The sequence below is a fragment of the Ursus americanus genome, chromosome 2, assembly GCF_024610735.1.
Source record: "Ursus americanus isolate L20-20 chromosome 2, mUrsAme1.1.p, whole genome shotgun sequence".
Classification (NCBI taxonomy): Eukaryota; Metazoa; Chordata; class Mammalia; order Carnivora; family Ursidae; genus Ursus; species Ursus americanus.
Genome location: NC_142128.1, coordinates 36921983 through 36947478, shown reverse-complemented (window position 1 = coordinate 36947478; position 25496 = coordinate 36921983). Strand labels below are relative to the sequence as shown.

The 25496-nt window shown below is 55.4% G+C and overlaps 1 protein-coding gene across 2 annotated transcripts in view; it reads right to left on the bottom strand.

The window, feature by feature from the left end:
• CORO7 (coronin 7) overlaps positions 1-25496 on the bottom strand; it is a 57511-nt gene that overhangs the window by 24734 nt on the left and 7281 nt on the right. For both annotated transcript variants that reach the window (XM_045784606.2, XM_045784605.2), the window contains exons 5-10: positions 24467-24537; positions 23862-24045; positions 20989-21065; positions 9515-9565; positions 4074-4160; positions 3520-3602 (exon numbers count right to left, since the gene is read on the bottom strand). In XM_045784606.2, the coding sequence (XP_045640562.1) occupies positions 3520-3602; positions 4074-4160; positions 9515-9565; positions 20989-21065; positions 23862-24045; positions 24467-24537 (553 nt within the window). The remainder of the gene's footprint in view (positions 1-3519; positions 3603-4073; positions 4161-9514; positions 9566-20988; positions 21066-23861; positions 24046-24466; positions 24538-25496) is intronic.

Below are 25496 nucleotides of genomic sequence, written 5' to 3'. Positions count from 1 at the left end.
CTCAGCCAGGCATGGGGAGCAGGCCCCGTGGCTCAGGGCGTTGATGTCAGCGCCGAGTCAGGCCCAGCCACGCGAGGCTCTGGATTCAATTAGCGGCTGCTGAGGGTTCTGGCATGGAAAGGGAGGAGGTGGGCGGTGGGTGGCGGGCAGAGGATGGTGGCAGTGAGCCTGGGTGGGGCCCCTTCTTCCTGAGGCAGCGGCGGCCCAGGTGGATTTCCTGTGAGCCTGGGTCCCATTAGGGGAGCGGCTATGGTGAGGCCTGCCCTCCCCCTCGGCAGCCCTGTCAAAGGGGCCATTGTGGGCCTGTGGGCTGTTGCTGAACACAGCGTGGCTGCTGAATAAATGTTTTCACTACAAAGCCAAACCTGGCCTAGTGGGATGGCTGGGGTGGGGGGAGGGAGGTGGAACCCAAAGACAGAGGGCTAAACACTCACTCCAGTCCTGCCAGAAAAGGTATTTGGTGTGTCCCATCAGATCACGGGCTGGGGGGGTGAAGGGAGACCCAGGGGCAGAGTGGGAGACCAAGCCAAAATGCAACCCTTACGTAGGGCAATCCCAGTGGCTCTGGGGCAGGGACCAGGGACGAACGTAGGGAGATGGCCCCGTGACTGTTGGGTCCTTGCTGCCACAGGCCCTGTGCCATACGGGCTACACGTGCTCCCATTAATGTGGGCATTAAACACACCCCACAGGAGAGAAGCACTGCCTGGGAGGGGTGAGCCAACAGCTTGCTCACGGGGACAAGCTCCCTAGGCCCAGCAGGGAGCTGCCAGCCATGCAGGCCTCGGAGAGATGGGTGGGGCCGAGATGGGTGGGGCCGCTGTGAAGGGCAGAAGCTCCCTGGTGTGAAGAGACTTAACACCAGCCTCCACCCTGCACGGAATAGCTGCTGCAATGACCTTGACAATCAACTTCTCTGGCCTCAGCTGCCTCTTGAGGAGCAAGGAGCAAGGAGCGAGGAGCTACGTTCCCGTCTGCCTGTGGCCTACGATGGGTACAGCTGACCGTTCACCCAACCCAGAAGCATTGCCCCAAGACAGACAGTGTTTCTGCACCTCCCAGGCTACAATGTGAGCTGCCCCTTCAGTGCCAGGCCCGCCCTGCCACTTACCCTCCCAACTCCACCCTGTGCGGAGCACAGTGCCTGGGACACCCGCTGGGCCTGCTGTCTGAGCCTGGCTTCACAGACAGGCCCCTGACACCCTGCTCTTCCAACCATGGCATGTCTCCTCCGAGTGGGCTGCACTCCACGGATGATGGGGATGAGCAGGGAGAAGGACACAGGTGGGAGCTGCGACAGAAGCTTCTGGGAGGGTGGGGCCCTGGGCACCCCCTAGGAGATGACAGGGAGAGGTGTATGCCTGACCCCCCAGCCCTCTCTAGCTTTTAAAAGCTCACTGTTCTGTTCAAATTGAGATGGAAAATCTGTAAAATGGAGAAGAAACTGAGGGGGTACAGTGGAAATCCATGGCTGTCCCCGCATTTGACACCCTGCATACTTCCCATCTTCAGTCCAGATCACTTAGCGGGCTGACACCCAAGGGAGCCTGAGGGGACAGGCGATCCGCCACCACTACACCCTGGTCCACCAGCTTTACGGAGGGCTGGAGAGTCCCCAGTCCCCTGCCAAGGGTGTGGCCTGGCAGGGCAGGGGCCAGTACTGGAGGATGGAGGGGGCGGGACACTGGTCTGGCCACCCATCTGGGAGTGATTTGAGAAATTCCAGGCCTTGCTGGCCCTGCGAGGCTATTCTTAACTGCTATAATTACAGGGTCAGCCTTGGCCAGTGGCACCATGGGGTCTGGGCATTGTTAACTCCTCCAGGGGCCACGCTGGGGATGGGCGGGGGCTGCTCTGTGGGGGAGGGGGACCCATCAGGGGCCAGGGGTGGAGCCTGGAAGACAGGAAGTGGTGGGTGGAGGAGCACTTGATGGCTAGCCCTGGGTCCCCCTTCCAGGCTAGGCCAGCTCCTTCCTTCTGCTGGGGAGCCCCATAGGGAAGGAGTTGTCTGTCTTGGGGAGGTGTGGAGGATAAGATACGAATGCAGCATCAGGCCCAGGGGCTCTCATTCTTCCAGCGCAGGGGGTCCCAGTGACTGACCCCTCCGAATCCCCAGGGCCCAGAGTAAGCAGAGGCCTTGCACTGTGTGGTTCTAAGGCACTGGATCTCACTCAGCTTCACCTTCCTCCTCTGCAAAATGGGTCTCACCAGCTCCCCAGGCTCTCCCTGGGTTGTAAGAAGGGATGGGAGCAGAGGGTCACTGCCACCATTACCCCTTCTCTGGGAGATGCCAGTTCTTATGGCAGTCGGGCTTCCCCACGGTCCCCAGGCTTAACCAAACATGGTCCATGCTACTCCCAGAGCTTGGACAGGTCATTACGCCTTCTGTGACTCAGTTTCCCCAGCCATGAAATGGAAGAGGAAGGGGCTGGACAGATAGCCAAGGACCAAGATCCTCTCCTGGCTCTGACCTTCACAGATCCTTGCCTGGGGAGCAGGTGGGGTTCCCAGCAAGCCCCTCCCAGACTCACGGCTGAGCAGGGCTGAGGCTTCTGAAAGGGAACCAGGCCCCCACCTCCTCCTACCCCAGCCAGGCTGGTCCCCCACTCTCCTGCGCCTGTTTCCTCAGCTGCGAATGGAGAATTATTGCTGAGAGCCCCCTGTGCCTAAGCCCCCATGAGCCCAGGCCCGCCCCTGCATAGAGCTGGCTTGGCCAGTCCCCAAGGCACCACCACAAACCCTCCTGCACGCACTTCCCGGAAGACAGTAAGATGAGGTGCACTCGAAGTCCCAAGCTACCTGAGCGCACCCACCCCCACCCCACCCAGAACCACCAGAGACGGGCGTGTGGCCAGGGCTGAGGTTTCATAAAGCCCGTGAGTCCAAGGCCTGCCTCCCTCTGTCACTTGTGCCTCCTAGCCTTCCTGCCCATCTGTCCCCACATCACCCACCCCACGTCACCCGATGTCCACCCTGCCATCTATCGAAGCTCTGGTCTCCTTGACCCTCGGCACCAACAAAATGGCCACAGCAAAATCCAGTACATTCCCACGTTTCCCACCCATGTGTCTGCCAGGTCACAGTCCCTTCCCCAAATGCTGACACACGCCAGTATGAGCCTGCGGGCTGAAAGACTGAATGACCAAGGGACTCCTCTGCTGCTAGGGACCATGTGGGATGGGGTCAGGAGGCTCATCTGCTCACGCAGAGCTGCCTCGCCACCCTCTGCTGGTGAAGCTCCAGGTTGGCTCTTGCTGCGCCAGGACCGCGTTTCTCCCGCAAGACCTCACAGACCAGCTCGAGCACCCCTGACCACTTCGGTGATCAGCCCCTCACAGACAAGATCTGAGCCAGGTGAGGCTGTTCCACCTGGACTGGGCCCCTCCACTCCACAGGTGGCCTTGCCACAACACATCAGGGGCCCTCACCCCGAGTGTCCATTATAGACCTGGACTCAAGACATCATCCAGGCCCTTGACCCATCCCCCCAACCCATCCCAATGTGCCAGCTGCTCCTACCTGGGTGAGGTGTCCAGGCTGAGGGAGGTCAGAGCACTGGAGAAGTGCCGGGTGTCCCAGAGCTTCACTTCCCGCTCACGCATCTGCAGGCGGGGAGCAAAGAGGGGCTCAGAGACGCCCATTCCTCAGCCCCCTGGGCTCCCTGGGAACCCGGAGCCTGAGGACACAGCCTGGCACAAGGGTACTTGCCCCAGAGCAGAGCTTGGAGGGTGGTGGGGCGGGGAGGGGGGTGAGTCACGCCAGGAAGGGAGAGTTTGGGTTTTCATGTCCTGCCCCTTTAAGAACCCCTAGGTGACAAGGGACAAGGGGCGTTCCCTCCTCCATGGACTCTGCGGGGGGAGGGGGCTGCCATGGTTCCCAGGGTCAGGCTTAGCTATTGCAAATGGAATCTGCCAGTTTTCAGCAGCTGGAGGTCCCCTGGGGCTCTGAGACCCGGCTGCACACAGGGCCGTATATGGACAGGCCTAGAGCTGGCTGGCCATTCCCCACCTCCCAGTGGGCCTCATCCCTACCCTTTTGGTGTAAGTGCCCTGCCCATCTGGGAGGAGCCCTACCTGGTTGAATCCAGTGGACACAAGGTGCTCCTGGGTGCCTGTCCATGCCAGCCGACCATCCTTGCTGTTCTTGTGGGCCTCTGTGCTCTGGAGGAGACAAAAGATGGCACTGAGCCACCGTGGCCTCCTGGGATGGGCCACCTGCCTGAGAGTCCCACAGAGGGCATGAGGGGCCCAGATGGTGACCCCCAGAGGCCAGCTGGGGACAGGGGAGGCCTCTATATCACTACAGGATGGACCCCAGCCTCACATCGGCTGAGGACAGCTCTGCCCCCAAAGGGCTGACCTGGCCACCAAGCTTGGACTCAGTCTCCCTCCTCCAAAGGAGACTGTTGGGGCTGCCCTGCCACAGGGACAGGGCTCGGGGCAGCAGCACATCCTTGTCCTTGCAGGCATCCTAGAGGAGGCACTCAGTGGCCAGTTGCCATCCCCAGGCTCTGGGGATCCCTGTGCTCAGAGACCCTCATTTTTTTCGCTTGTGAGTGGGGCTCATGTTCACAGGGCTGTCCAAGGACCAACTGACACTACATGCCAAGAGCCACCAGCCTACTGCAGATCAAGGGAGTATAAGCATCATGGCCGCCTCCTGACTGCCAGGGCCTGGGGAGAGGGCCTGGTGCCAAGCTCTAGGGAATGGTCCCTGGAGAGGGCAGATAAGTGCCCCTCCTCGCTTTCCTGCAGTGCTGGAGCTGCTAGCAGGAAGGCTCCCCAGGCCCAAGGAGGAGAGGCAAGTTCATACCATAGGCGGCCTTGTCCCCAGGGCCCAGGCAGGGGGGAGCAGAGGGGGCCAGAGGAAATGCACACAGCTCCCTCCCAGTCACCTCGGCCCCTGGAGCCTGAGACCAAAGACCCTGTTACCAAAAATAGCTCACCCCAAACTGTGGCCAGCTTCCTTCAAGCTTCCCACGATCTCCTTGGGAATGAATGAGGGAGGGAGGTAGCCTGGGAGGAGCTGGCCCAGCATCCCCTCCCCAGCCCAAGGAGGCGGACCCCAGCGTGGGAGACCCTGGAACGGCCCATGTTGTTCAAGGGGCTTTTCTCACTGCTCCCTTTCCCACTCGGCAACCGGCACAGGAAGTCGGGGCTGGAGCCTGAGAACCAGCGCCCCACATCCCTCTCCACATACGAGGGGCTGTGGGGCCAGAGCAAGGTCAGCTGTGCCCTGACACCCTAGAATCAGTGGTAAGTGTCCCATGGGCCCTCCCTTTCAATGGTGTGCAAATATCCCATGTATGCAGCAAACCGGACGGCTGGCAAAGCTTCATGCATCACTCCTTCATTCAACAGACACGTGAGGCCTCCCCAGGCCAAGCACCATGCTAGGAGCGGTGGTGGGGCCGGACGGTTCTCAGACGGTTCTCAGATGGAGGGTCACGTCGTTGGGTGAAGCGGGGCTGCTCATTCATCTGCTCTTTCATAATGCGAATGTTTGAGCAGCATACTCCACTAGGCATGGGGGACATAGTGAAAGTAGAAAGGGTCCCTGACCCCGATGAATATACAAGCTGGGAGACAGAGCTGAACCAAACAGATATCACTACGTCCCTCCACGGTATTCTAAGCACCAGGAAGGAACAAAGTGGAGGTGGAGGGTACCAGCTCTGCAGTCTGGGTGAAAACCTGCCCCGTTTAACTGCCTCATTCCAGCACGAATAGCTCTACACCTCCGTGCCTGTTCCCTCATCCGCAGAAAGACCGACTGTGGAGGGCTGTTGTGGGAAGTGTTAACACTGGTGAATGCTCAGGGCTTGTCTGGCACATATCCAATATGCATCTTCTTAAAAAGCATGATAACGGAGTATAATAACAGTATAACAGAAGGAAGTGGATTTAAAGTAACATTTGAGTGAAGGCGGAAGGATCAGCAGGCGTGAGCCAGGTTGGGGGGCCAGCACCTATGAAGAGTGGGGACCTGGGAGAGCAAAGAGGCCAGCGCAGCTGCAGGGGGGAGGGGGGAGGGACCGGAGGCGCCCCCAAGCCTGCAGGGCGTGTGGGCTGCAATGGAGCATTTTTCATTCAGAGGTCCAGGTTGGGGATGGAATCTACCTTGGCCCATCTTCCACCTTCCTATTTCACACCTGGAGAAACCAGAGGCTCAGGGAGAAGAAACCACCTGCCCCGAGTCACCGAGCAAGACAGCTGTCAGCTACCTGAGCCCCCTGTCCCCTGTGGGCTGGGTGATTGCTCTATGTCTGTGTGAGAGGAACCTGAGGTGAGAACAGATGAGCAGACAGCTAGATGTCAACAGAGCTGGGGCCAGGAGGGGCCCCGGGTCCCAGGTGCCGCCAGCACACATCTCTGGAGGAGCTCAGAACAGGGGACCCAGGTTGCCCACAAGGTAGTGATGGGCAGGGCACTGGTCCCTGAGGACACTGAAGGCACCAAGAGGGCGGAGACAAGGCAGGAGCTTAGACTGGGCCCAGCATGCCCACTGTGGGCACACCTGGGGCCACAGGAAGCCCCACAGATTGGGGAGGGATGGTCACTGACCCCCCCCCTCCCTTCCTCTGTCCCCAGATCATTCTTAAAATGATTTTCATTTTCAAAACCGGCAAGTTCTTCTTCCTTGACCTCAGCGGGACTCAGGGAGGAGGAGCCCTCTCTCCAGATCCCCAAATTCTCATTCTCCTAAGCAGAAGGAGGTTTAGCTGGAACTCAGGCAGTCTACCACCCCAAAGTCCCAGCACTGTCACAGGAGGCTCTAGGGGAAACAGCTGGTGGTAATCCCCAGCCTACAGGCCAGGCCTTGGGCTTTCCCCCTCACAGGGGTGGCCTTTGTCCCAATAGGCAGCACGGCATCCTGCTCATGGAGAAGCCCCTCGGTCCCCTTATGTCTCCCCCACACCTGGCCCCAAGGAGAGAACAGGAGGGGCTGACTGCCCAGCACAGGGACGCCAGGAGCAGGCACATACCCAGCATTCCAGCTGCAGTACAGCCAAATCCTCCCCCCCTCTGTCACCATGGCAACGCTTCCTGTATGGGGTAGGGCAGCTGGAGGAGCAGCCCTGGACTCCTGGGCAGCTTCCTAGGGCGGCCCAGGGGACCTTCTCTGGTGTAAGACCCCCAACACCCACCTATGCCCCTCCTCGGCCAGGCTCAGTCCTGGGCTCCAGATGCTGGCCCCCCAAGGCGTGCCTGACACACACAAAAGGCACAGGTCTACCAGCCCATGCCAGAGGTCAGAGGGCTCATCCCAGGCCCCTCCTGCCCCTGATGATGCTGCTGAAGCCTCATTGCTCCCTGGACACCCTTTCAGCTGCAGGCTGCTACTTCCCTGGCACGCCCGTGGCTTCAGGGCCTTGGCTGCCCCCACCCAGGCTCCGGCACAGCGAAGGGGCTTCAACCTCAAACACAGCCTGCCTAGGCCACCCTGCTGTGATGCTGGGACAGAAATGACCAAAGGGCCAACTTTGTAAGACAATCATGAGGGTGGAAAAAGATCGTGTGTGCCAAGGGCTCCGGGTATAATAAATGGTCATAAATGCAATCTAGAAGCAAAGTAGGGGTTGTGGGAATAGGAGGGAGCTGGCCAAGCATCCCCCAACCCAAGTTCAGGTCACACAGGGCCCAAAAAAGACAGCAGAGGGAGGACTCCCCAATGCTCCCCGTCCAGCCTCCAGGCTATAGTGACAGCCCCTAGTGCATCCTCCCCTGACCCCCCTCAACAACGCCCCCCCTCTAGTGGGGAAGGAGGGTCTCAAAAGAAGGCACTCCCAGAAGACCTCTCCCCGGAGCTGGCCCCTCAGCTTACACCAGCCCTGGCCGCCAGCAGTGGTTTTCCTAATAGAAGCCAGGTGTGGGCCAGATGCCCTGGGCGGAAGTGGGGGGCAGGGCCACGAGGAGGGCAGCATTCCAGGCCCTGCTGCCCCCGCACTAGCGCACCAGCAGCAGAGCACAGGCACCATCCCAGCAGCTGGGAGGGGGTAGGAGCCACCCACGCTCTTCCCAGGTCTCTTTGGCCCAGAAGCCCCATTCAGGGGGGCTCCCTCCATAACCAGATCCTCTCCCCCTTCGTTCTTCTAGGAACTTGAAGCCCTTTGGACAGCAGCCACTCTGTCTCCACCACAGCACCATCACGGACCCCCCCCCCCTTGCTGGAGGAGGAGGCAAGGAAGGAAGAAAATGTTCAGGCCAGGGGAGCTGGCCCCATACAAGCCCAGTTAGGGCAAGAATGGGGGTACCATGCGCGGTGCCCTGGGACCCTGAGAAAGCTGGAAGTGGAGGGCCTCAGCCTCTGTCCTTCAACCTGGGAACCCCGTTCCGGGCAGAGGCTTGGAGATCAAGCATGGAAAGCTCCAGTGGGGTGCACTGCTCATACCCACACTATTCTGAGACTCAGATAGCCACCACTGCCAGCCGCAGGGCCAACCTTTCTGGGAAGCATGGCCATGGTGGGCTGGAATGGGGGGCGGGCTAAAACCACTTCTGCCTGGCTTGGTTCACCTGTCAATACAGGACCTCCTTTTGGTCTTCAGCCAGTCAGAAATGGGACTGGGCTGTCTTGGGCAAAAAGTTGCTGCGGCCTACGCATGCTACAGGTATGGGGAGAAGACCCCCCACCCCTAGCTACTGCTGATCAGGTTTAGGCTGGTGAATCACCCTTGACCCCAGGTAGGGAACCTCCTAGAGACGGACACAGGGTATCAGTGATGGGATGGGCCTCGGTTTCACTGGGGACCTCTATCCCTGAGCTGGCAGCAGGACCCTGATCTTCACCTTCCTCAGGAAAGGAGCCTCCTCATCTTCTAGAAAAATTTTTCAAAACTGTAAACCTACTCACCTCATTTTCTGCTTAAAATGGCCCACAGCCCCGGTGGCAGGCCCTTTACCACGTGCCTGGCACTGAGCTGACATCTAATGAACGAATGATTCTCCAGTGGCTCAATGGCTATAGCATGAACCCAGAGCCCATCACCCACCAGCACTCAAAAGGCCCCAAGCACCCCAACCACCATCACAGACACAAACCAAACACGCTCGGTGCCTGGGTCCCACAGACTCCAGGTATAGAATGGGGGTCCAATGGCTATGAGACTGGAAGCGTATGGGGTGGGCAGCTGTGTCTTTCTGGCTCCTCCAAGGCTGGCCTCTGCCAACTGTGCCAGGAAGGGTCGGGGGGGTGAGGGTCTCAAAGAAGGAGAGGAAGCTGGAATCTCAAATTAGCTTCCTAAAGCCACAGGATGTCTCCACTGAAGGCCTGCGGAAAGCCAGGCTGCACCCTACCCTGTGATCAAAGCCAGGTCCTCCCAGAACCCAAAACATGCTTCCCAGAAAGAGCTTCCAGTAGCAGGAGCCCAGTCCCAGGTGACCCCTACACACCCACTGGGCCTTAGCCAGGGGCATGGGATGTGGCAGAATCTCTGCCAAGAAGTGGAGCCTGCCCGACCTTACCTGCTGGAGCCACTAGGGCCTCAACCCAGCCCCCTGCCCACACAACTCACCTGGGAGGCCCCTGGCTTTGCTCTGGGGTCGAAGATCCGCAGCTGCTTGTCCTGGAAAAGGAGAGAGGAGTAAACAGAGAGTGCACTTAAGACAGGCAGCATCCCTAGGGGCCACCCCCAGGCTATGATGGCCCCACTGCTTAGTACACAGGGCTGGCATCACACACCAGGGGACCCCTCCCCAGTCTGGTCCCTTTTTCTCACTGTAGGGGGCAGGCCCCCCTTCCTGCCCCAGTCACCCACAATAGAGAACTCAGAGATAGGAGTTCACATTTCCTGAGCACCTACTAAGTGCCAGGCCTGCTACATACATGAGCCCTCCCCATCTTTCCAACTACCTCATAAAGTGGTGTTCTCACCGTGACTCCTTCACAGATAGAGAAACTGAGGCCCAGAACCAAACTCCAGGCTACCAGCTGGTAAATGCCCGGCCCTGTGTTCAGCCCAGCGCAGGGAGGCACAAGAGATGATGTCATTTCTACACCTAAAGAACTTGGTGTCTCACCAGGATAGCGAGCTTACACATCCTAACCATCACTCAGCATACAGTTATTGAGTCAGACTACCTAAGGGTGGAGATGGGAACAGATCAAAAGACATATATATCAAAATAAAATGTCCATACCTTGCAGAAGAACTTTATTCCTGTGCAGTAATCGGTGTGTGTGTGCACAAATGTACATGTATAAAGAACTGGGGGAGAAAGGGGGCAGAGTTTGCATCCACTGATTACTTACAGGCTTGGCCATGATAAATTGTTAAATGCTACAAGGAAGGTGCAGAATAACATGGATGGTATGATTCTGCTGTGACAAAAATAAACAAAGATCTGTATTTGACCACATTCCTGTAGCTTTTGCAAGTTTACTGAGCAAGAAGAAAGGTCTTGAACAGCATGGGCTGTGCATTAATGCTGGGTACTGGGGAGGGGAAGGTGGGGGGTGATTAGCTTTTCCGATTTTCATCTTAGCACAGTTCCACTTTGTTTCGATCAGCATGGATTCATATTTTCATGTTTTGAAAAAGAGTGAACCAGCAATGAACAATTGGAATTTGAAATGAAAAACACGATACCATTTAGATCAGCACCAAAAAATCTGAAACACTTAGCTATAAATCTAACAAAATACGTACAAGATCTGTGGGAAGGGTACTAGAAACCTCTGATGAAAAGAATCAAAGAACTAAATAAATAGAGAGATATTCCACGTTCATGGATAGGAATACTCAACACTGTCAAGATATCATTCTTCCCAAGCTGATCTACAGATTTAACAAAATCCCAATGAAAATTCCAGCAAGTTATTTTGTGGTTATTGAGAAATCGATTCTAAAGCTTATATGAACAAGCAAAAGATTCATAATGGTCAACACAATACTGAAGGAGAAGACCAAGTCGAAGGACAGACGGTACCTGACTATTCTAAAGCTCTGTTAACCAAGACACTGTGGTATTGGCATAAGGATAAATCGATCGAAGGAAGAGAACAGACAGCCTGGAAACAGAACCCCATAAATACAGTCAACTGATCTTTAACAAAGGAGTGAAGGCAATACAATTGAGAAAAGACAGTCTTTTCAACAAATGGTACTGGAACAACGGTACACCCACATGCGAAAAGATGAATCTACACACAGACTTTACATCTTTTACAAAACCAACTTGAAAGGGATCAAGACCCAAATGTAAAATACAAACCTACAAAAGCTCTAGGAGATAATACAGGAGAAAATCTCGATGACCCTGGACTTGGCGATGACTACTTGTTGTTGTTTTTTTTTTTTTGAAGATTTTATTTATTTATTTGACAGAGAGCGAAACAGCAAGAGAGGAAACACAAGCAGGGGGAGTGGGAGAGGGAGAAGCAGGTTTCCTGCTGAGCAGGGAGCCCGATGCGTGGCTTGATCCCAGGACACTGAGATCGTGACCCGAGCCGAAGGCAGATGCTTAACGACTGAGGCACCAGGTGCCCCTATTTGTTTATTTATTTTTAATTCACTTTCTTTCCTTTTCCTTTCTTTCTTTCTTTTTTTTAAGATTTTATTTATTTGAGAGAGAGAAAGAGAGAGTGCACGCAAGCTGGGGGAGGAGCAAGAGGGGAAGGGATCTCAAGCAGACTCCACACTGAACGGAGTGGAACCTGACAGGGGTCTCAATCTTACAACCCTGAGACCACGACCTGAACTGAAACCAAGAGTTGGACGCTTAACCAACTGAGCCACCCAGGCATCCCTGGCAACAACTTTTTAGATACAACATCAAAAGTATGACCTATGAAAGATGAAACTGGATTTCATTAAAATCACAAACTTCTGGTCTACAGAGACACTGTTAAGAAAATGAAAAGACAAGCCACAGAGTGGGAGAAAATATTTGCACAGCATGTATCTGAGAAAAGACATGTACCCCAAACATACAAAGACACTTAACCTCAAAAATAAGAAAACAATCCAATTTAAAAAGTGGGAAAAAGACCTGAATGAACACCGCACCAAAAAAGATACACAAGATGAAAAGTGAACACATGAAAAGATGTTTAATATCACGCCTCATTAGGGAATTATAAACTAAAACTACAGTGAATTACCACTGCACACCGATTAGAACGGCTAAAATTTAAAAAAATGATAACACCAAATGCTGACAAGGTTAGGGAGCAACAGAAACTCTCATTTGCTGATGGCAATGCATATGGAACAGCAACTTTGAAGACAGTTTGCAGTTTCTTACAAAGCCAGAAATACTCTTACTATATGATCCAGCGATTATGCTCCTAAGTATTCATCCAAATGAGTTACGAGGGGAGCCTGGGTGGCTCAATCGGTTAAGTGTCTGCCTTAGACTCAGCTCATGATCTCAGGGTCCTGAGATCAAGCCCTATGTGGAGCCCCACATTGAGCCCCACCTCATGCTCCGTGCTCAGTGGGGAGTCTGCTTGTCCCTCTCCTTCTGCTCTTCCCCCTGCACACATGTGCGCGCGCTCTTTCTCGCTCTCTCTCTAATAAATAAACTCTTAAAAAAAGAACTTAGACCTGTATAGATGTTTATAACACTTTTAAAGTTGCAAAGAACTGGAAGCAATCAACGTGTCCCTCAACAGCTGAACAGATGAACTGTGGTACATTCATATGATGGAATATTATTCAGTGATAAAAAGACTAAGAAGCCAAACCATAAAAATCCTAGAAGAAAATAGAGGGGCAAAAACTTCATGACATCGGATTCGGTAATGATTTCTTGGATAGGACACTAAAAGCACATGGAACAAAAGCAGAAACAGACACAAGGGACTACGTCAAACTTAACTTTTGTTCCTCAAAGTCATCCTAAGGGATGGGAGAAGACGTCTGCAAATCATGTATCTTTTTTTTTTTTTAAGATTTTATTTATTTATGTGACAGAGAGACAGCCAGCGAGAGAGGGAACACAAGCAGGGGGAGTGGGAGAGGAAGAAGCAGGCTCCCAGCAGAGGAGCCCGATGTGGGACTCGATCCCGGAATGCCCGGATCACGCCCTGAGCCGAAGGCAGACGCTTAACGACTGCGCCACCTAAGCACCCCTGCAAATCATGTATCTGATAAGAGATTAATATCCAGAATATATGAAGATTTCATACAACAACAAAATTAAATAACTCTATTTAAAAAATGGCCACAGGACTTGAACGGACATTCCTCCAAAGATAGACAAATGGCCAACAAATATACGAGAAGAGGTTCATCATCACTAAGCATCAGAGGAACTCAAATTAAAGCCACGAGGAGCTATCACCTCACATCCATTAGGACGGCCACTATCAAAAACTCAGTAAACAAGCGTCAGCGAGGATGTGGAAAAACTGGAACCCTCATGAGCTGCTGCTGGGCACGTAAGATGGTGCAGCCACTATGGAAACCAGCGTGGCGGTTCCTCAGAAAAGTAAAAACAGCATCACCTTCTGATCCAGCTATTCCACTTCCGAGTACATACCCAAAAGAAGTGAGAAGAGGGCCACAAAGAGCACATTGTTATTCACAGCACTCACAGCAGCGTTCTGCACAACAGCCAAGAGGGGGAGCCACCCAAGTGTCCACTGACAGAGGAGTGGGTAAACAGTGTGGCATTCACGCACGGTGAATATTATACAGCCTGAAAAAAGAAAACCTGTCACATGCTACAACATAGATGAACCTGGAGGACATTATGATAAATGAAATCAGCCAGTCACAAAAGGACGAATAGTATACGATTCCAACCTACATGAGGTATCTACGCTGGTCAAAAATCGCAGATATGGAGGGTAGAATGGTGCTTACCAAGGGCGAGGGGGAGAGGCAAAGAGAAGCTGAGGTTTAATGGGTATGGAGTTTCAGTTCAAGAGATCTGTTTCACAACAACGTAAGTAAACTTAACCTCACTGTATACTTAAAAATGGTTAAGATGGTAAATTTTATGATGTGCTTTTTACCAGCATAAAGAAATAGCTGTCAGTCCACAAAAAGACATGGGAGGCCCATAAATGCACATTATTAAGTGAAAGACGCCAATCTGGAAAGGCTCTATGTTGCATGATTCCAGCTATAGGACATTAGGGGAAAGGCAAATCTCATGGCAACAGCAAAAAACTCAGTGGTTGCCAGTGGTTTGGGAGAGGAAGGGAGGGACAAAAGGGTGAAGCCCAGGACACTTTTAGGGCGGAGAAGCTATTCTGCACAATGCTGTAATGTGGGTGTATCGTGTCGTGCATTTGTCAAAACCCCTACGATGCAACAAGAGTGAACCCTAATGTAAACTCTGGCCTTTAGTTAACGCAGCAATATTGGTTTAACTATAACAAATGCACCACGCCAACCAACATGAGACCAGATGGGGGGAGGAGGGATATGGGAACTCTTGGAACTATCTGCTCAGTTTCTGCCTGGTTCCTGCCCAGGTGCTTGGGATGCAGGGCTAGCAAACAGTCCCTGCCTAGTACTGGACTCTGCAACCCACAAGCGGTCACGGGGAACTTCGGGGAGAAACTCAGACCTGAGATGAACCTCCAAGGACAAGCAGAGCTTGCACTAGGAAGGGAAAGGTATTCACAGGAAGTGGAAATGCATGAACAAAGATGTGGAAACAGGAACTTGCTGACATGTAACATGAAGGGAAGACAAAGCCATGCAAGGAGACTAGCTGGTGGGAATGGAGGGGGCAGCGATGAGTGCACAACTGGACAAGGGTGGGGGACAGCCCAGAGGCCTTGGAAGCCCAGCCTCCCTTGATAGGCCAGTCCCAGGTCTTCTGGATGCACCTGGAGGGGTCCCCAGGCTCATGGGTCACTCCTGGCAAAGTCTTCGCAGCTGCCGTTTTACTGAGCACTTGCTATGTGCCAGATGGGAAGCGGACAGTACAAGAAGGAGGTGTGCAGCAGCACCATTCCACACCACTCCACAGCTCTGGGCTCAGGAGGATGAGGTTTCAAGACAGAAGAGGACAGAGAGACACACAGGACCAAAACAGGCAGAAAGACCAGTGAAACAGAGAGAGACAGAGAGACAGAGGACAACTAGAGATGGAGGACAGAGACCAGGGAGCGAGAGGCAGAGAACAGGAAGAGAGAGAACGAGACAGTGAGAGACAGAGGATCTTGAGAGATGACGGGCAAGAGAGAATGCCTCCTTGAGGCGCCTGGCTGGCTCAGTTGGTGGAGTGTATGACTCTTGATCTCAGGGTTGTGAGTTCGAGCCCCCCATTGGGTGTAGAGAGTACCTGGAAATAAAACACTAAAAAAGAGAGAGAGAGAAAGAGGATGCCTCCTGGCAGCAAGGGCCACTCCCAGTTAAGCGCCACAGCCACGTGGAGAGCCAGATGGCCTGGGTTTGGGCACCAACTCCACCATTTACAGGCTCCATGACCCGGGCAAATCCCTGAGCCCTGGGTAGGAAAAGGACGTCTGATGGCAGCACTTCTCGTGGGTCAAAGTCCCAATTCTTGCCACACCGGGTACTCCCCAAAGGCAGCCGGGTCAACAGATGCCAGAGTTTGACACTGGATCCACACCAGGGGTCACACTGGACACGGGAGGCTGGGTCATGGCAGAGGGGGTGGCACTGGGCCTTGGAGGTGCACGTTAAGGGCTGGGCTCACAGGCACAACCAGACCGCGGAGCCGGAGAGCAACTGGCCCGGCCATCCGTGAGGCCGGCGCGCCCCCTAGCGGCTGCCTGCACTCTCCCTTAGCTGGAGGAGCGGGGAGGGGAGCAGGAAAGGGCTTCTGCGGGGCCTTAAGAGGGAATCAGGGGCCCTGGGGGCAGAGCCAGATAGCCAGGTGGGAGATGGTGTGGAGAGCGGGAGGCTCTTGGGGGAGGAGGCAGAGTGTTTCCCACACCCCACCGGCCTCAGGCAGCCCTGTGTGTAAACTCAGAGCCCAGCGGGCAACCACTGGCTAAGCAGAGCTCAGGCTCCCCGGTGCTGAGCGCGGGCCCACTCACTGGCTCCCTCCACATGCTCGGGACAAACCAGTGGGCACCTCCCCCTGATCTTCAGTCATGGGGGTGGCCTTCCCTTTTGCACCATTCCCCAAAGGTTTTGGTACTTGACACACCCAGCCGGGATCCTAAGGATCCCCCTTTATAGCAGAAGAGGGTAGCAGTGAACGCAGGATTATGGTGCCTCCCAAGACAGGTCTCAGGAGTGCAGGTCACACCCTGCCGGGTCAGCGCCCCCTCCAGGATGCGGCACCCTGACAACAGCATTGTAAGGAGCTCTGTCCCCACAACTAGAGCACCTAGGTCCAGAGACAGCAGAGGTGGGGGGTGGGTGAGGGCTCCACTCCAGCAACCCGCTCCCGGAATCTGCATGTTCCTCCCTACAACGTTAGGTTCTCTGGGTCTAGAGGGGACGGGGGAGTTCCACTGGACTGAGCTGTGGCCTCATCACATGTTATCCTTCCTCAGGGGACACCGGCAGGCAAGAAGATGAGTCATCACGCCGGCAGGAGGGGACAGGACACAATGGGGCATTCTGCAACTGGGTAGCTCTTCACCCCCCACCCCACCAACCAAACCATGGTAAATAGGGCTCAGCGCCCTGGGGAGGAGGGGCTGGACAGCTCCTGCACACTTTCTCAGTAGACCCTCTGCAGGAACTCCCCAGACCTGACACCCTCTTCCCCATGCTCTAGGGCCTCCACCCCGCTCCACCTGGGAAGCCACTCCCACCTCCTCCCTGCCCACGCTGTCACCTAGTCACCACAGCATGGCACCTGCACTGCCCCCTCTCCCAGGCGCTGCAACACTCCTCAGTCTCCCCACGTCCCCTCCTGTCCCACCCCCACAGTACCATCAGACCCTGCCACCCCCCCATGCCGTGCCCCCACACACCACACCCACTCCTCTCACCTGGCCTTGTAGCTGACCTCAGCCCACCACCCCCACCCCTTTGCCTACAGCTCCTTCGGCTGACACTCCTCACCTGGCTGCTGTCTAACGCAGCAGAAACCCTGGGAGACATGCCTCCATCCTAATCCATCTCTCTGCAGCCACGGCAAAAACAGAATCAACCATGCTGCGGAAGGAAGATGCCTCTCTGACTGCTCCACGGGGAGTGGGCCATGTCAAGCCTCTAGACACATGACCCTCAGACACCCTACCTGGGGCCGGTGGGGGGGGTTGCGGGGAGATATGGGACGGAGAATGTAAGACCCAGAGGAGCCACCTCTCCCAGGGCCACAGCCTCGACCGGCCTCGGGGGCTGCAGCTCTTAGGTGAAGGGCCATCTAGGTCACACCCACAGGCCAGAGGTGGGCCGTTGGTGGGACCCCCCTCACCAGACAGCAGTCTAGCCTGGCAGCCAGAGAGAGCTCTAACAGAGGTGGCCCCAGCTTGCCCTGAGCCCCGCTGCTGGCTTCCTTCCTCCCTCTCCAGGGCCACGGTCCAGGCAGGCTGGTCTGTGCAAGGGCCACTAAGGCCAGTCCCTGCTCAGAACATTCATACAGGAGGACACCACAACTACCCCTCCTGTGAAGATGCTGCCCTCATCTGCCCAGGGCTGCTCTGCCACTGGGGACACCACGGCACCTTCTTGCCACCCCTCATCACAGCCATGCAGCTCCCACATGGCTGCAGATCTGATCCCCTCAGATACCCACTGGGGCTGTCAGGCCAGAGACAGGCAGGCAGCCCAGAGCCAGGGCCCTGCCTCAGTGACCAGGGCTTTCAACAGCGGGACCAGTACTCCTGCTGCCCCCATTTTTCAGGTTAGGAGCGGCAGGCTCAAAGGGCCGGAATGCTCACCTATAGACATACAAGTCTCCTCCCAAAGCCCAGCCTGGAAACCACAGCCTCCAGGGGGCTGGCATTACTCCTCTGGAAAACAGCTGGCTAAAATCTATCAACCACCTTACCGATCTTCACAACCTAGAAGCCAGCAACATCCCTGGTAAAAATCTAGATCAGGGGTGGGCAAGCTAAAGCCCACAGGCCAAATCAGCCAAATCCAACCCCAGGCCTGATACAGCAAATACAGTTTTACAGCAACGTGGACATGCCCACCCACTGACATTTTGTCCGTGGCTGCTTCCTTGTTACAAGGTGGTGCCGACAGATCCGGTGTGGCCGGCAAAACCCCAAGTACTTACTATCCGGTCCTTTATGGAAGTTTGCCAGCCTTTGCTCTAAGCTAAGTCACGTTGAAAATAAAGACCAAAAAACAAAAAAGCAAAGCAAAACAAAACAAAAAAAAATTTTTAAAGACTTTATTTATTTATTTGAGGTGGGGGGAACAGGAGCAGGGAGAGCGGCAGAGGGAGCGGGAGAAGCAGGCTCCCTGCTGAGCAAGGAGCCCAAAGCTCAATCCCAGGACCCCGGGATCATGACCTGAGCCGAAGGCAGACACTCAACTGACTGAGCCATTCAGGCGCCCCAAGAAACAAAATTTATATGCAAATATATTCAGATGTTACAACTTATAAAAACAGCAAATCGGTAGACCTGTATGATAAAATATCTTGTATAATGTCTGCTCAGAGTTACTGATGAACTGGAGAACATATTTATTATGTGAAACAGGGAACGCAGGATAGAGTAACTTGGAGAGCGTGATCTCCACACATACAGAAAGAGATGCCTCGGAAAAGCTCAGAGAGAAAGATGTCAAAACAGTGACAGGTACTGTCCCTGGGTGGGAGGATTGCAGGTGATGTTTTTTCTTTACTTTTCCACTGCTCTCCCAAATTAGTAAAACACGCACAAACTACTGTACTTTGGTCCCCATAGAGTAAGAATTTCCCGAGAGCATCTGCTCCTGCCTTCCTCCTTCCGTCCCTCTAGGTCTCCTTCTGTGCGCCTCTCTCTCACACACCAGCGGAGGGCGAGGAAATGCAGGGCAGAGAGGGCTTCTCATTGGACGGGGAGGTCACAGCCCAGAACCCTGTGCAGCTGGTGCTTCTGCCTGGAACGCCTGTCCCCTCCTCCTCAGTGAGGCAGGCCCAACTTCACTGTCCCTGGGAAGCCGTGCTCACCAGCACAGAGCCTGAGCAAACGAACCACACCATGCTGTGTGACCACCCCACCTTGCAGCAGGGGCTCCTTGGGCGCTGGCAGCCCCATGGATCCCAGAACACAGGCCAATGTCTAGAACCTACTGTCTGATGAACCAAATGGGGGAGAAGCTGATTAAAAAAACTGGGTGGGGGGGCACTTGGATGGCTCAGTCAGTTGAGCGTCCGACTCTTGATTTCAGCTCAGGTCATGACCTCTGGGTCATGAGATCAAGCCCTGCATAGGGCTCCAAGCTCAATGTGGAGTCTGCTTGACATTCTCTCTCTCCCTCTCCCTCTGCCCCTCCCCGATTCTGCATCCTCTCTCTCTAAAATAAATAAAGTAATTTTTTTAAAGAACTGGAAAATGAGGCTTCTAAGAAGGCAGAGAAGAGAAATTTGGGAACAGGATCCCCCAAGTATGCAGATCCCACATTTTCTCCCTCAGAGAAGCCCTCGACACCCCCAACTCCCCCCAGCCAGTCCCCAGAGGAGCCCTTGCAGACTCCCATGGCCTCCAACCCTGCATATGTGGATCTAGGATACAGCACATCCCCAGAGGTCCCGAAGCTCACCCATCTCCCCAAATCCAACAGATAAGCGTTATTCACCCCTCAGCAGACTCCTCCTGGTGTCCCCAGCCACCTCCCTCAGGGACCCTGTCGCCCTGGGCCTCAGAGCATAGACTGCCAGCCCTGTCCTGGCTTCCTTCCTGCCATGGGGTGGCCCCTTCCGTCTCCTGCACAGATTCCAGCCCTTCCTCCAGGCTCACTCTACCACCCTCTTCTCTCCCACTCCGAGGGCATTCCTCTTTCCCCCCGACACGTACCCTGGAACACAGATGCCACCTGGGCTTCAACCTTCACCTCAGACTACTGCCCAGAGCTCTAGTCCACCGACATCCCAGTCCCCTCCAGCCCAACAGGCCTAGAATTACCCCTAGAAGCACCCTGTCTGGACGGCAGGCTTCCTCCAGCCTGCAACCCAGGAACCGGCCTCATGACCCCCCCAAACCTCACCCCAGCCCAGCACCAGCCCACAGCTCTCCCCTCCGCGTCCCCCAAGCCTCTCTGCATCACCTCTGGCCAAGCATGATCCTGTCTCTCCCAGGAGATGTCCTACTCTCCCTTTTAAATAATGCCCATCCCTGCAATGTTCTGTCCACACTGCAACTGGGGAGCTTTCAAAACACAAATGTGCTCACCTCATGCCACAGCCCACCCCTCTCTGCCTTTAAATGCCCCAAGGGCTCCTGCTGCTTCTACTGTAATCCTGTGCACACAACTCCAACCTCGCCCACTGCACTCTGCACCCAGCTCCTTCTAGGTCTGCACCTGTCACTACTCTGCCCAGCTCTCCCCATCCAACCCCATTAACTCTCCCTTCGGGGCTCCCGCCTGAGGCCAAGCCTCCTGGCCTCTCAACCAGCTCAGAGCTCCTCGTGTCCCTCTCTCTGAGCCCGTGTCACGGCTCACACTGATCTTTTCATGTGTATGATGCCTTGGCCCAGTAGGCAACCAGGTGAGCACAGGGCCTGGCACCCGTGAGGACCCCGAGGCCTGCTGACTGGCTGTGGGGGCTGGCACAAAGCCCTGTGTAGGGATGCTGCTCTACACGACCCTCTGGAGAGGACAGCAGTGTGGACAAAGCCCACAGCAGCCAGGTGAGGCTGGCTGAGGGTGGGGAGCAGTCGACTACACAAACCAGGGCCCCTTTCTGACAAGGGACCCCACGCCCTGGTACCGAGAAGATGTGGGGGTTTTGAGGTGTGAAGCAGAAAGTGAGGACAGCCGAGATGGGGGGACGGGATTCACAAATGCCCCTGACCTGAGTGCTTTTCTGCCCCATAAATATCACAGAGCCAGCCAGGTAGAGCCCAGGACATGTGCTCCTCAACACGATATCCCCACAGAGCTGGGCACGCCTCAGTCCCCACCAGAGGCACTTCCCTAAGACTCACGGCCCAGCGGCTTACCTTGCACATCGTGCCCACCAGGGCTCCGTCCCAGCTCCAGACAGCACCCTGAACCAGGTCCCCATGGGCCGCCAGCTCTGCAGAAAAGCAGCCAAAGTCAGGAGGGGGCCCAGGTCTCCCAACTCTGTCCTGGGCAATGGGGGCACCAGGGAAGTGGGCGCAGGAGGGCCTAGCTTGGGGTTATGCCCAGGATAGAGGCAAAAGCTGCAAGGGTCTCTCTCTTCAGCTGGAGGAGCAAGGGCAACTGCACTTTCAGACGCGCTGCACTGCGCCTGGACTTCTTCCTTTAGCCCTGCCCCCATCAGGCCACGCTTCTACTCAAAGACCTTCTGAGCCTCCCTGCTTCTCACTCGGCCCAGCTCTCACGTCCCGCCCAGGCTTACTTCCAGTCACTCACCAACACACCCCGACTGAGTCACACCAGCCCGTGGCCAAGCCACACACATTCCCACCCTGGGCTCTGCTTGGGCCATCCTTGCTCCTACCCCAGTGTGACAGTTTTAAAATATGTCCACAAATTATGTGATGCTCGTCCTATTATAGGTTGAACTGTCTCCCCACAAAAAAATGCTGGGATGCCTGACCGGCAATGTCGGAAGACCATGCGACTTCTTGACCTTGGGGTCGGGAGTTCAAGCCCCACACTGGGTAGAGAGATTCCTTAAAAACAAACAAACAAACTTAAAAAAAAAAAAAGATGCCGACGTCCTAATCCTTAGCACCTGTGCAGTACCCTTCTTTGGAAACACGGTCTTTGCAGAAAATCAACTTAAGCAGATATCATTAGGGTGGGTCCTAGTCCAGTAGGACTGGTCCTCATGAAAAGGGAAATTTGGACACAGAGTCAGACGGGCACAGAGGGAAGACAATGCAAAGACACAGAGAAAACACCACCTCCAAGCCGAGGGACGCCTGGGAGGCCTGGGACGGACTTGCCCTCATCACCCTCAGAAGGCGCGCCCTGCCCGGCCCCCTGGGTTTCAGACTTCCGTTCGCCAGACTATGAGACAGGAAGTTCCTGTTATTTGAAGTCATCCAGTTTTTGGTGCTTCATTACCGCAGCCCTAGGGATCTAACGCACCCTGCCTTCAAAATGTGGCGCCTAATTCCCCTTCTCTTGAGTGTGAGCAGCACTTAGTAACTCGCTTCTAACGAAGAGAGCCTGGTGTAAGTGGAGGCGTGTGACTTCCAAGGCAGGGTCATGAAAGGCACTGCCGCTTCCTCCCTGCTCCATCCCCCATGGATGGCCCACCAGAGGCAGCCAGCCACCACACTGCGGGGGCACTCAGGCAGCCCAGGGAGAGGCCCCATGGCAGGGACTGAGGTGTCCTGCTCACAGCCAGCACCGTGTCCGTGAACCCTTTGAGACGCCGAGCCTCCTGCCCCAATCAAGTTTTCCAATGAGGAAGCCAATGTCTCAACTGCAACCTCATGGTCCCTGAGCCAGAACCACCCAGTTGAGCAGCTCCCAAATCTCTGACCCTCAGAAACTGTGAGATGATAAATGTTTGTAATTACTTTAAGCCTCTACATTCTGTGATGATCCATTTCGCAGCAGCAGATAACCACTTTGCCCAGGCTTACTCCCCTGGGATTAACCCCAGCCCTGCTGCCCACCTGCTCCGTGGCCTTGGCCCTGTTGTTTAACCTCATCTGTGACATGGGAATGGCAGCGATGCCCAGTGGAACCACTGTGCCGTGTAGGCAGGAAGCCCTCAGTACAGCTCCGGGCCTGAGAGGGCTTGAGACACAGCAGTTAGAGCTGGGTGACCCACTAATGACAGACTGCCTGGTGACTGTCCCCTCTGCTCCAAAGGTCAAGCTGGTCTCCTTGATGGTGCCAGGAGCTGGGTAGTTCACACTACCGACAGCCCTCAGTTGGCCCCTTGGTCCTAGCCCCAGAGCTGAAGACCTCACCTCAGTGAGCTTGGCCCACCCTGGACGCTCTGCACAGTCCTAGAAGGCATGGCTGTCCTTTAACTCTCAGAGCATCATGTCTTTGCCCTAAAAAGGGGATGAGCGTGTCAGGGCCTCGGCAGAAACGACTCCGTGGCGTCAGCACAGAACACTAGGCCTCTGCATAGGTCACAGGGTCACAACCATTCACTGAGGAATCTGACCCAAAGCTGTCATCATCTATGCGGGTCTGAATGTTTGTGTCCACCCCCCACCTCCCATATGTTGAAACCTAACTCCCGCTGTGACAATGTCTGGAGGCAGGGCCTCTGAGAGGTCATTAGGTCACGAGGGTGGGGCCTCCTGAACCAGGTCAGTGACCTCATAAGAGGCCCTGGGAGGTCCCCCGTCCCTTCCGCCACATGAGGACACACCAGCAGGATGGCAATCTATGACCCAGAAGGAGGTTCTCACCAAACACTGAGTCTGCCGGCACCCTGATCTTGGATGTCCAGGCTCCAGAACCAGGAGCAATGAGTTCCTGCCGTTTGTAAGCCGCCCCGGCCGTGGGGGTGGCTTAGAGCAGCCAGACTTGGAACACAGTAAGACAGGCTCAGCCGTGAAAATGAGAGGAGAAGCCTGGGGGAAGGGGCTGCAAGACAGCAAAATCCTCGTCTGGCAGAAAAGCAGCCAGGAGTTTGTTTTCAAAACCGAAGTGACATACGCTCAAGAAATAACAGTATAAGGACGGTACTCAGGCATACGGAAGAAAAACAACTTCACGAAATGAAAACAGATGCCTACAGGAAGTGGGATGGAGCATTTGTAGTAGGTCTGGTAGAATCTCACCACCTTTCCTACCACGGGCACACGAGACTTTAACACATATTTTAAAATTCACGGTATCGAACACATAAAGTGACAGAGTGCCATCCAGATGGCGATGCCTGGGGAGGGGTGGCCAGCGCAGCTCCTACCTGTGAGGGCCTGCTGCTTGGCTACATCCCAGACCTTCACGGCCGTGCCCGCTGCGCTCACCAGGACGCCATCTGCGGTGGGGTGGAACTGCAGCACCTCCACCTGGACTGGCTCAGGGCCCAGCACCAGCCCAGGCACCGAGGGCAGAGCCTGGCCAGGGGCGGGCAGGCGCCACAGCTTCACCTACGGGAAAGAGCAAGTCTGTGAGCCTAGGGCTGCCCCAACGCCAGGGGTTGTACTTGGGCATGGGGGCTGTGTATCCCATGTGAGGAAACACGGGGCAATCCAGCCCAGGATCACAGGGTGTCATCAGAGGCGGGGGTGTCGGGGGGGGGCACACGGGGCTGGGAAGCTCTCCTCCATCTCCTCCACAGTCCCACACCACCCCCGCCCTGCCCTCCTCAGGCAGCCCAGCAGCAGAATAGCAAGCGAGGGCCACAGCTCCCGGCAAGGGCACTGGAGCACATGGGAACACACGGGAGCCGGTGTGGGCCGAGGAACTGAGACTCTGGGCTACCCCAGCTCTGCACGCCTGTGGAGGGCCCAAGGACCCTGGAGGGGAGTGGCAGGGACATCGAGCAGCTCGTCCAGCAGCCCCACTCACCGTCCTGTCAGCTGAGCCCGTGGCCAGGAGGAAGTCGTCAAAGGGAGAGAAGTCCAAGTCCGTGACCAGGTCTACGGGAGAGCAATGGCTGACACAGGCCTGGCGAGAACTTACCAGAACTTTGTTTCCAGCCCAATATGGTATCTCCCCAAGGTGGGGAACCACAGCCCAGGGTTTCAGAGGTGGGGACAGCTCTGCCCACATGGTGGCAGGGGGAAGGTCCATAAGGAAAGGCACCTCTGGAAATCCCCGCCTGTGATGGACCCCCCCCAGGATGGGCAAAGGCCTGGCATCAGGAGGCATGATGACAGGCAGGAAGTTCCTCAAATTACCAAGCACCTGCATTGGTCCCATATCCAGAGCCCAGTGAAGGGCCCGGCCTGCAAATGCGTGAATGAACATAAGCACCAGCCCTGTTATGGGCCCACAGGGATTCTCACACTGGACAGACACCATCTAGCCCTGACAGACCCTCAGCCCCTCCGCAGAGAGAGACACACACACACATATCTCTGCACACTGAGTATAGGGACTCTAAGGTCAGGGCTCAGGGCAGCTTCATGGAGGAAACACGGTGAGCCCTGAAGAATATGAAGGACAGGAACAGGTTAAAACATCAGGGAACCAGGGGCCTGGGTGACATGCCCCAGCTATGAGTTCTCTGCCCCTCAAGTCCCCACCGGGGGCGGGGGATTGTCAGAGTGTATGTGACCCAAGGCTGAGCAGCTGGCTTCTCTCTTAAGGGAATTAAACCAGGAATTGGAAGTCCTAGTGACAGGGTGCCTCAGGGACTAGCCCGGGTGGAGGGCAGCCAGCTGGGAGGGAGCCGTCAGCTCCCACGCCAGGACCCTCCTAAGGCCTGCATGTCCAGCTGCTCCTTCGGTTTTGGAAACTCCCCAGGCTTCAGCTCTGGAAGCTCTCCTCTAAATCCCTTTCTGGCTAAAGCAGGCTAGAGTTGGTCTCAGGTCTTTGCGACCCAAGAACCCGAGCTGCTCAGCTTTGGAAGGCCATGAGAGGGAGACAGGAGCAC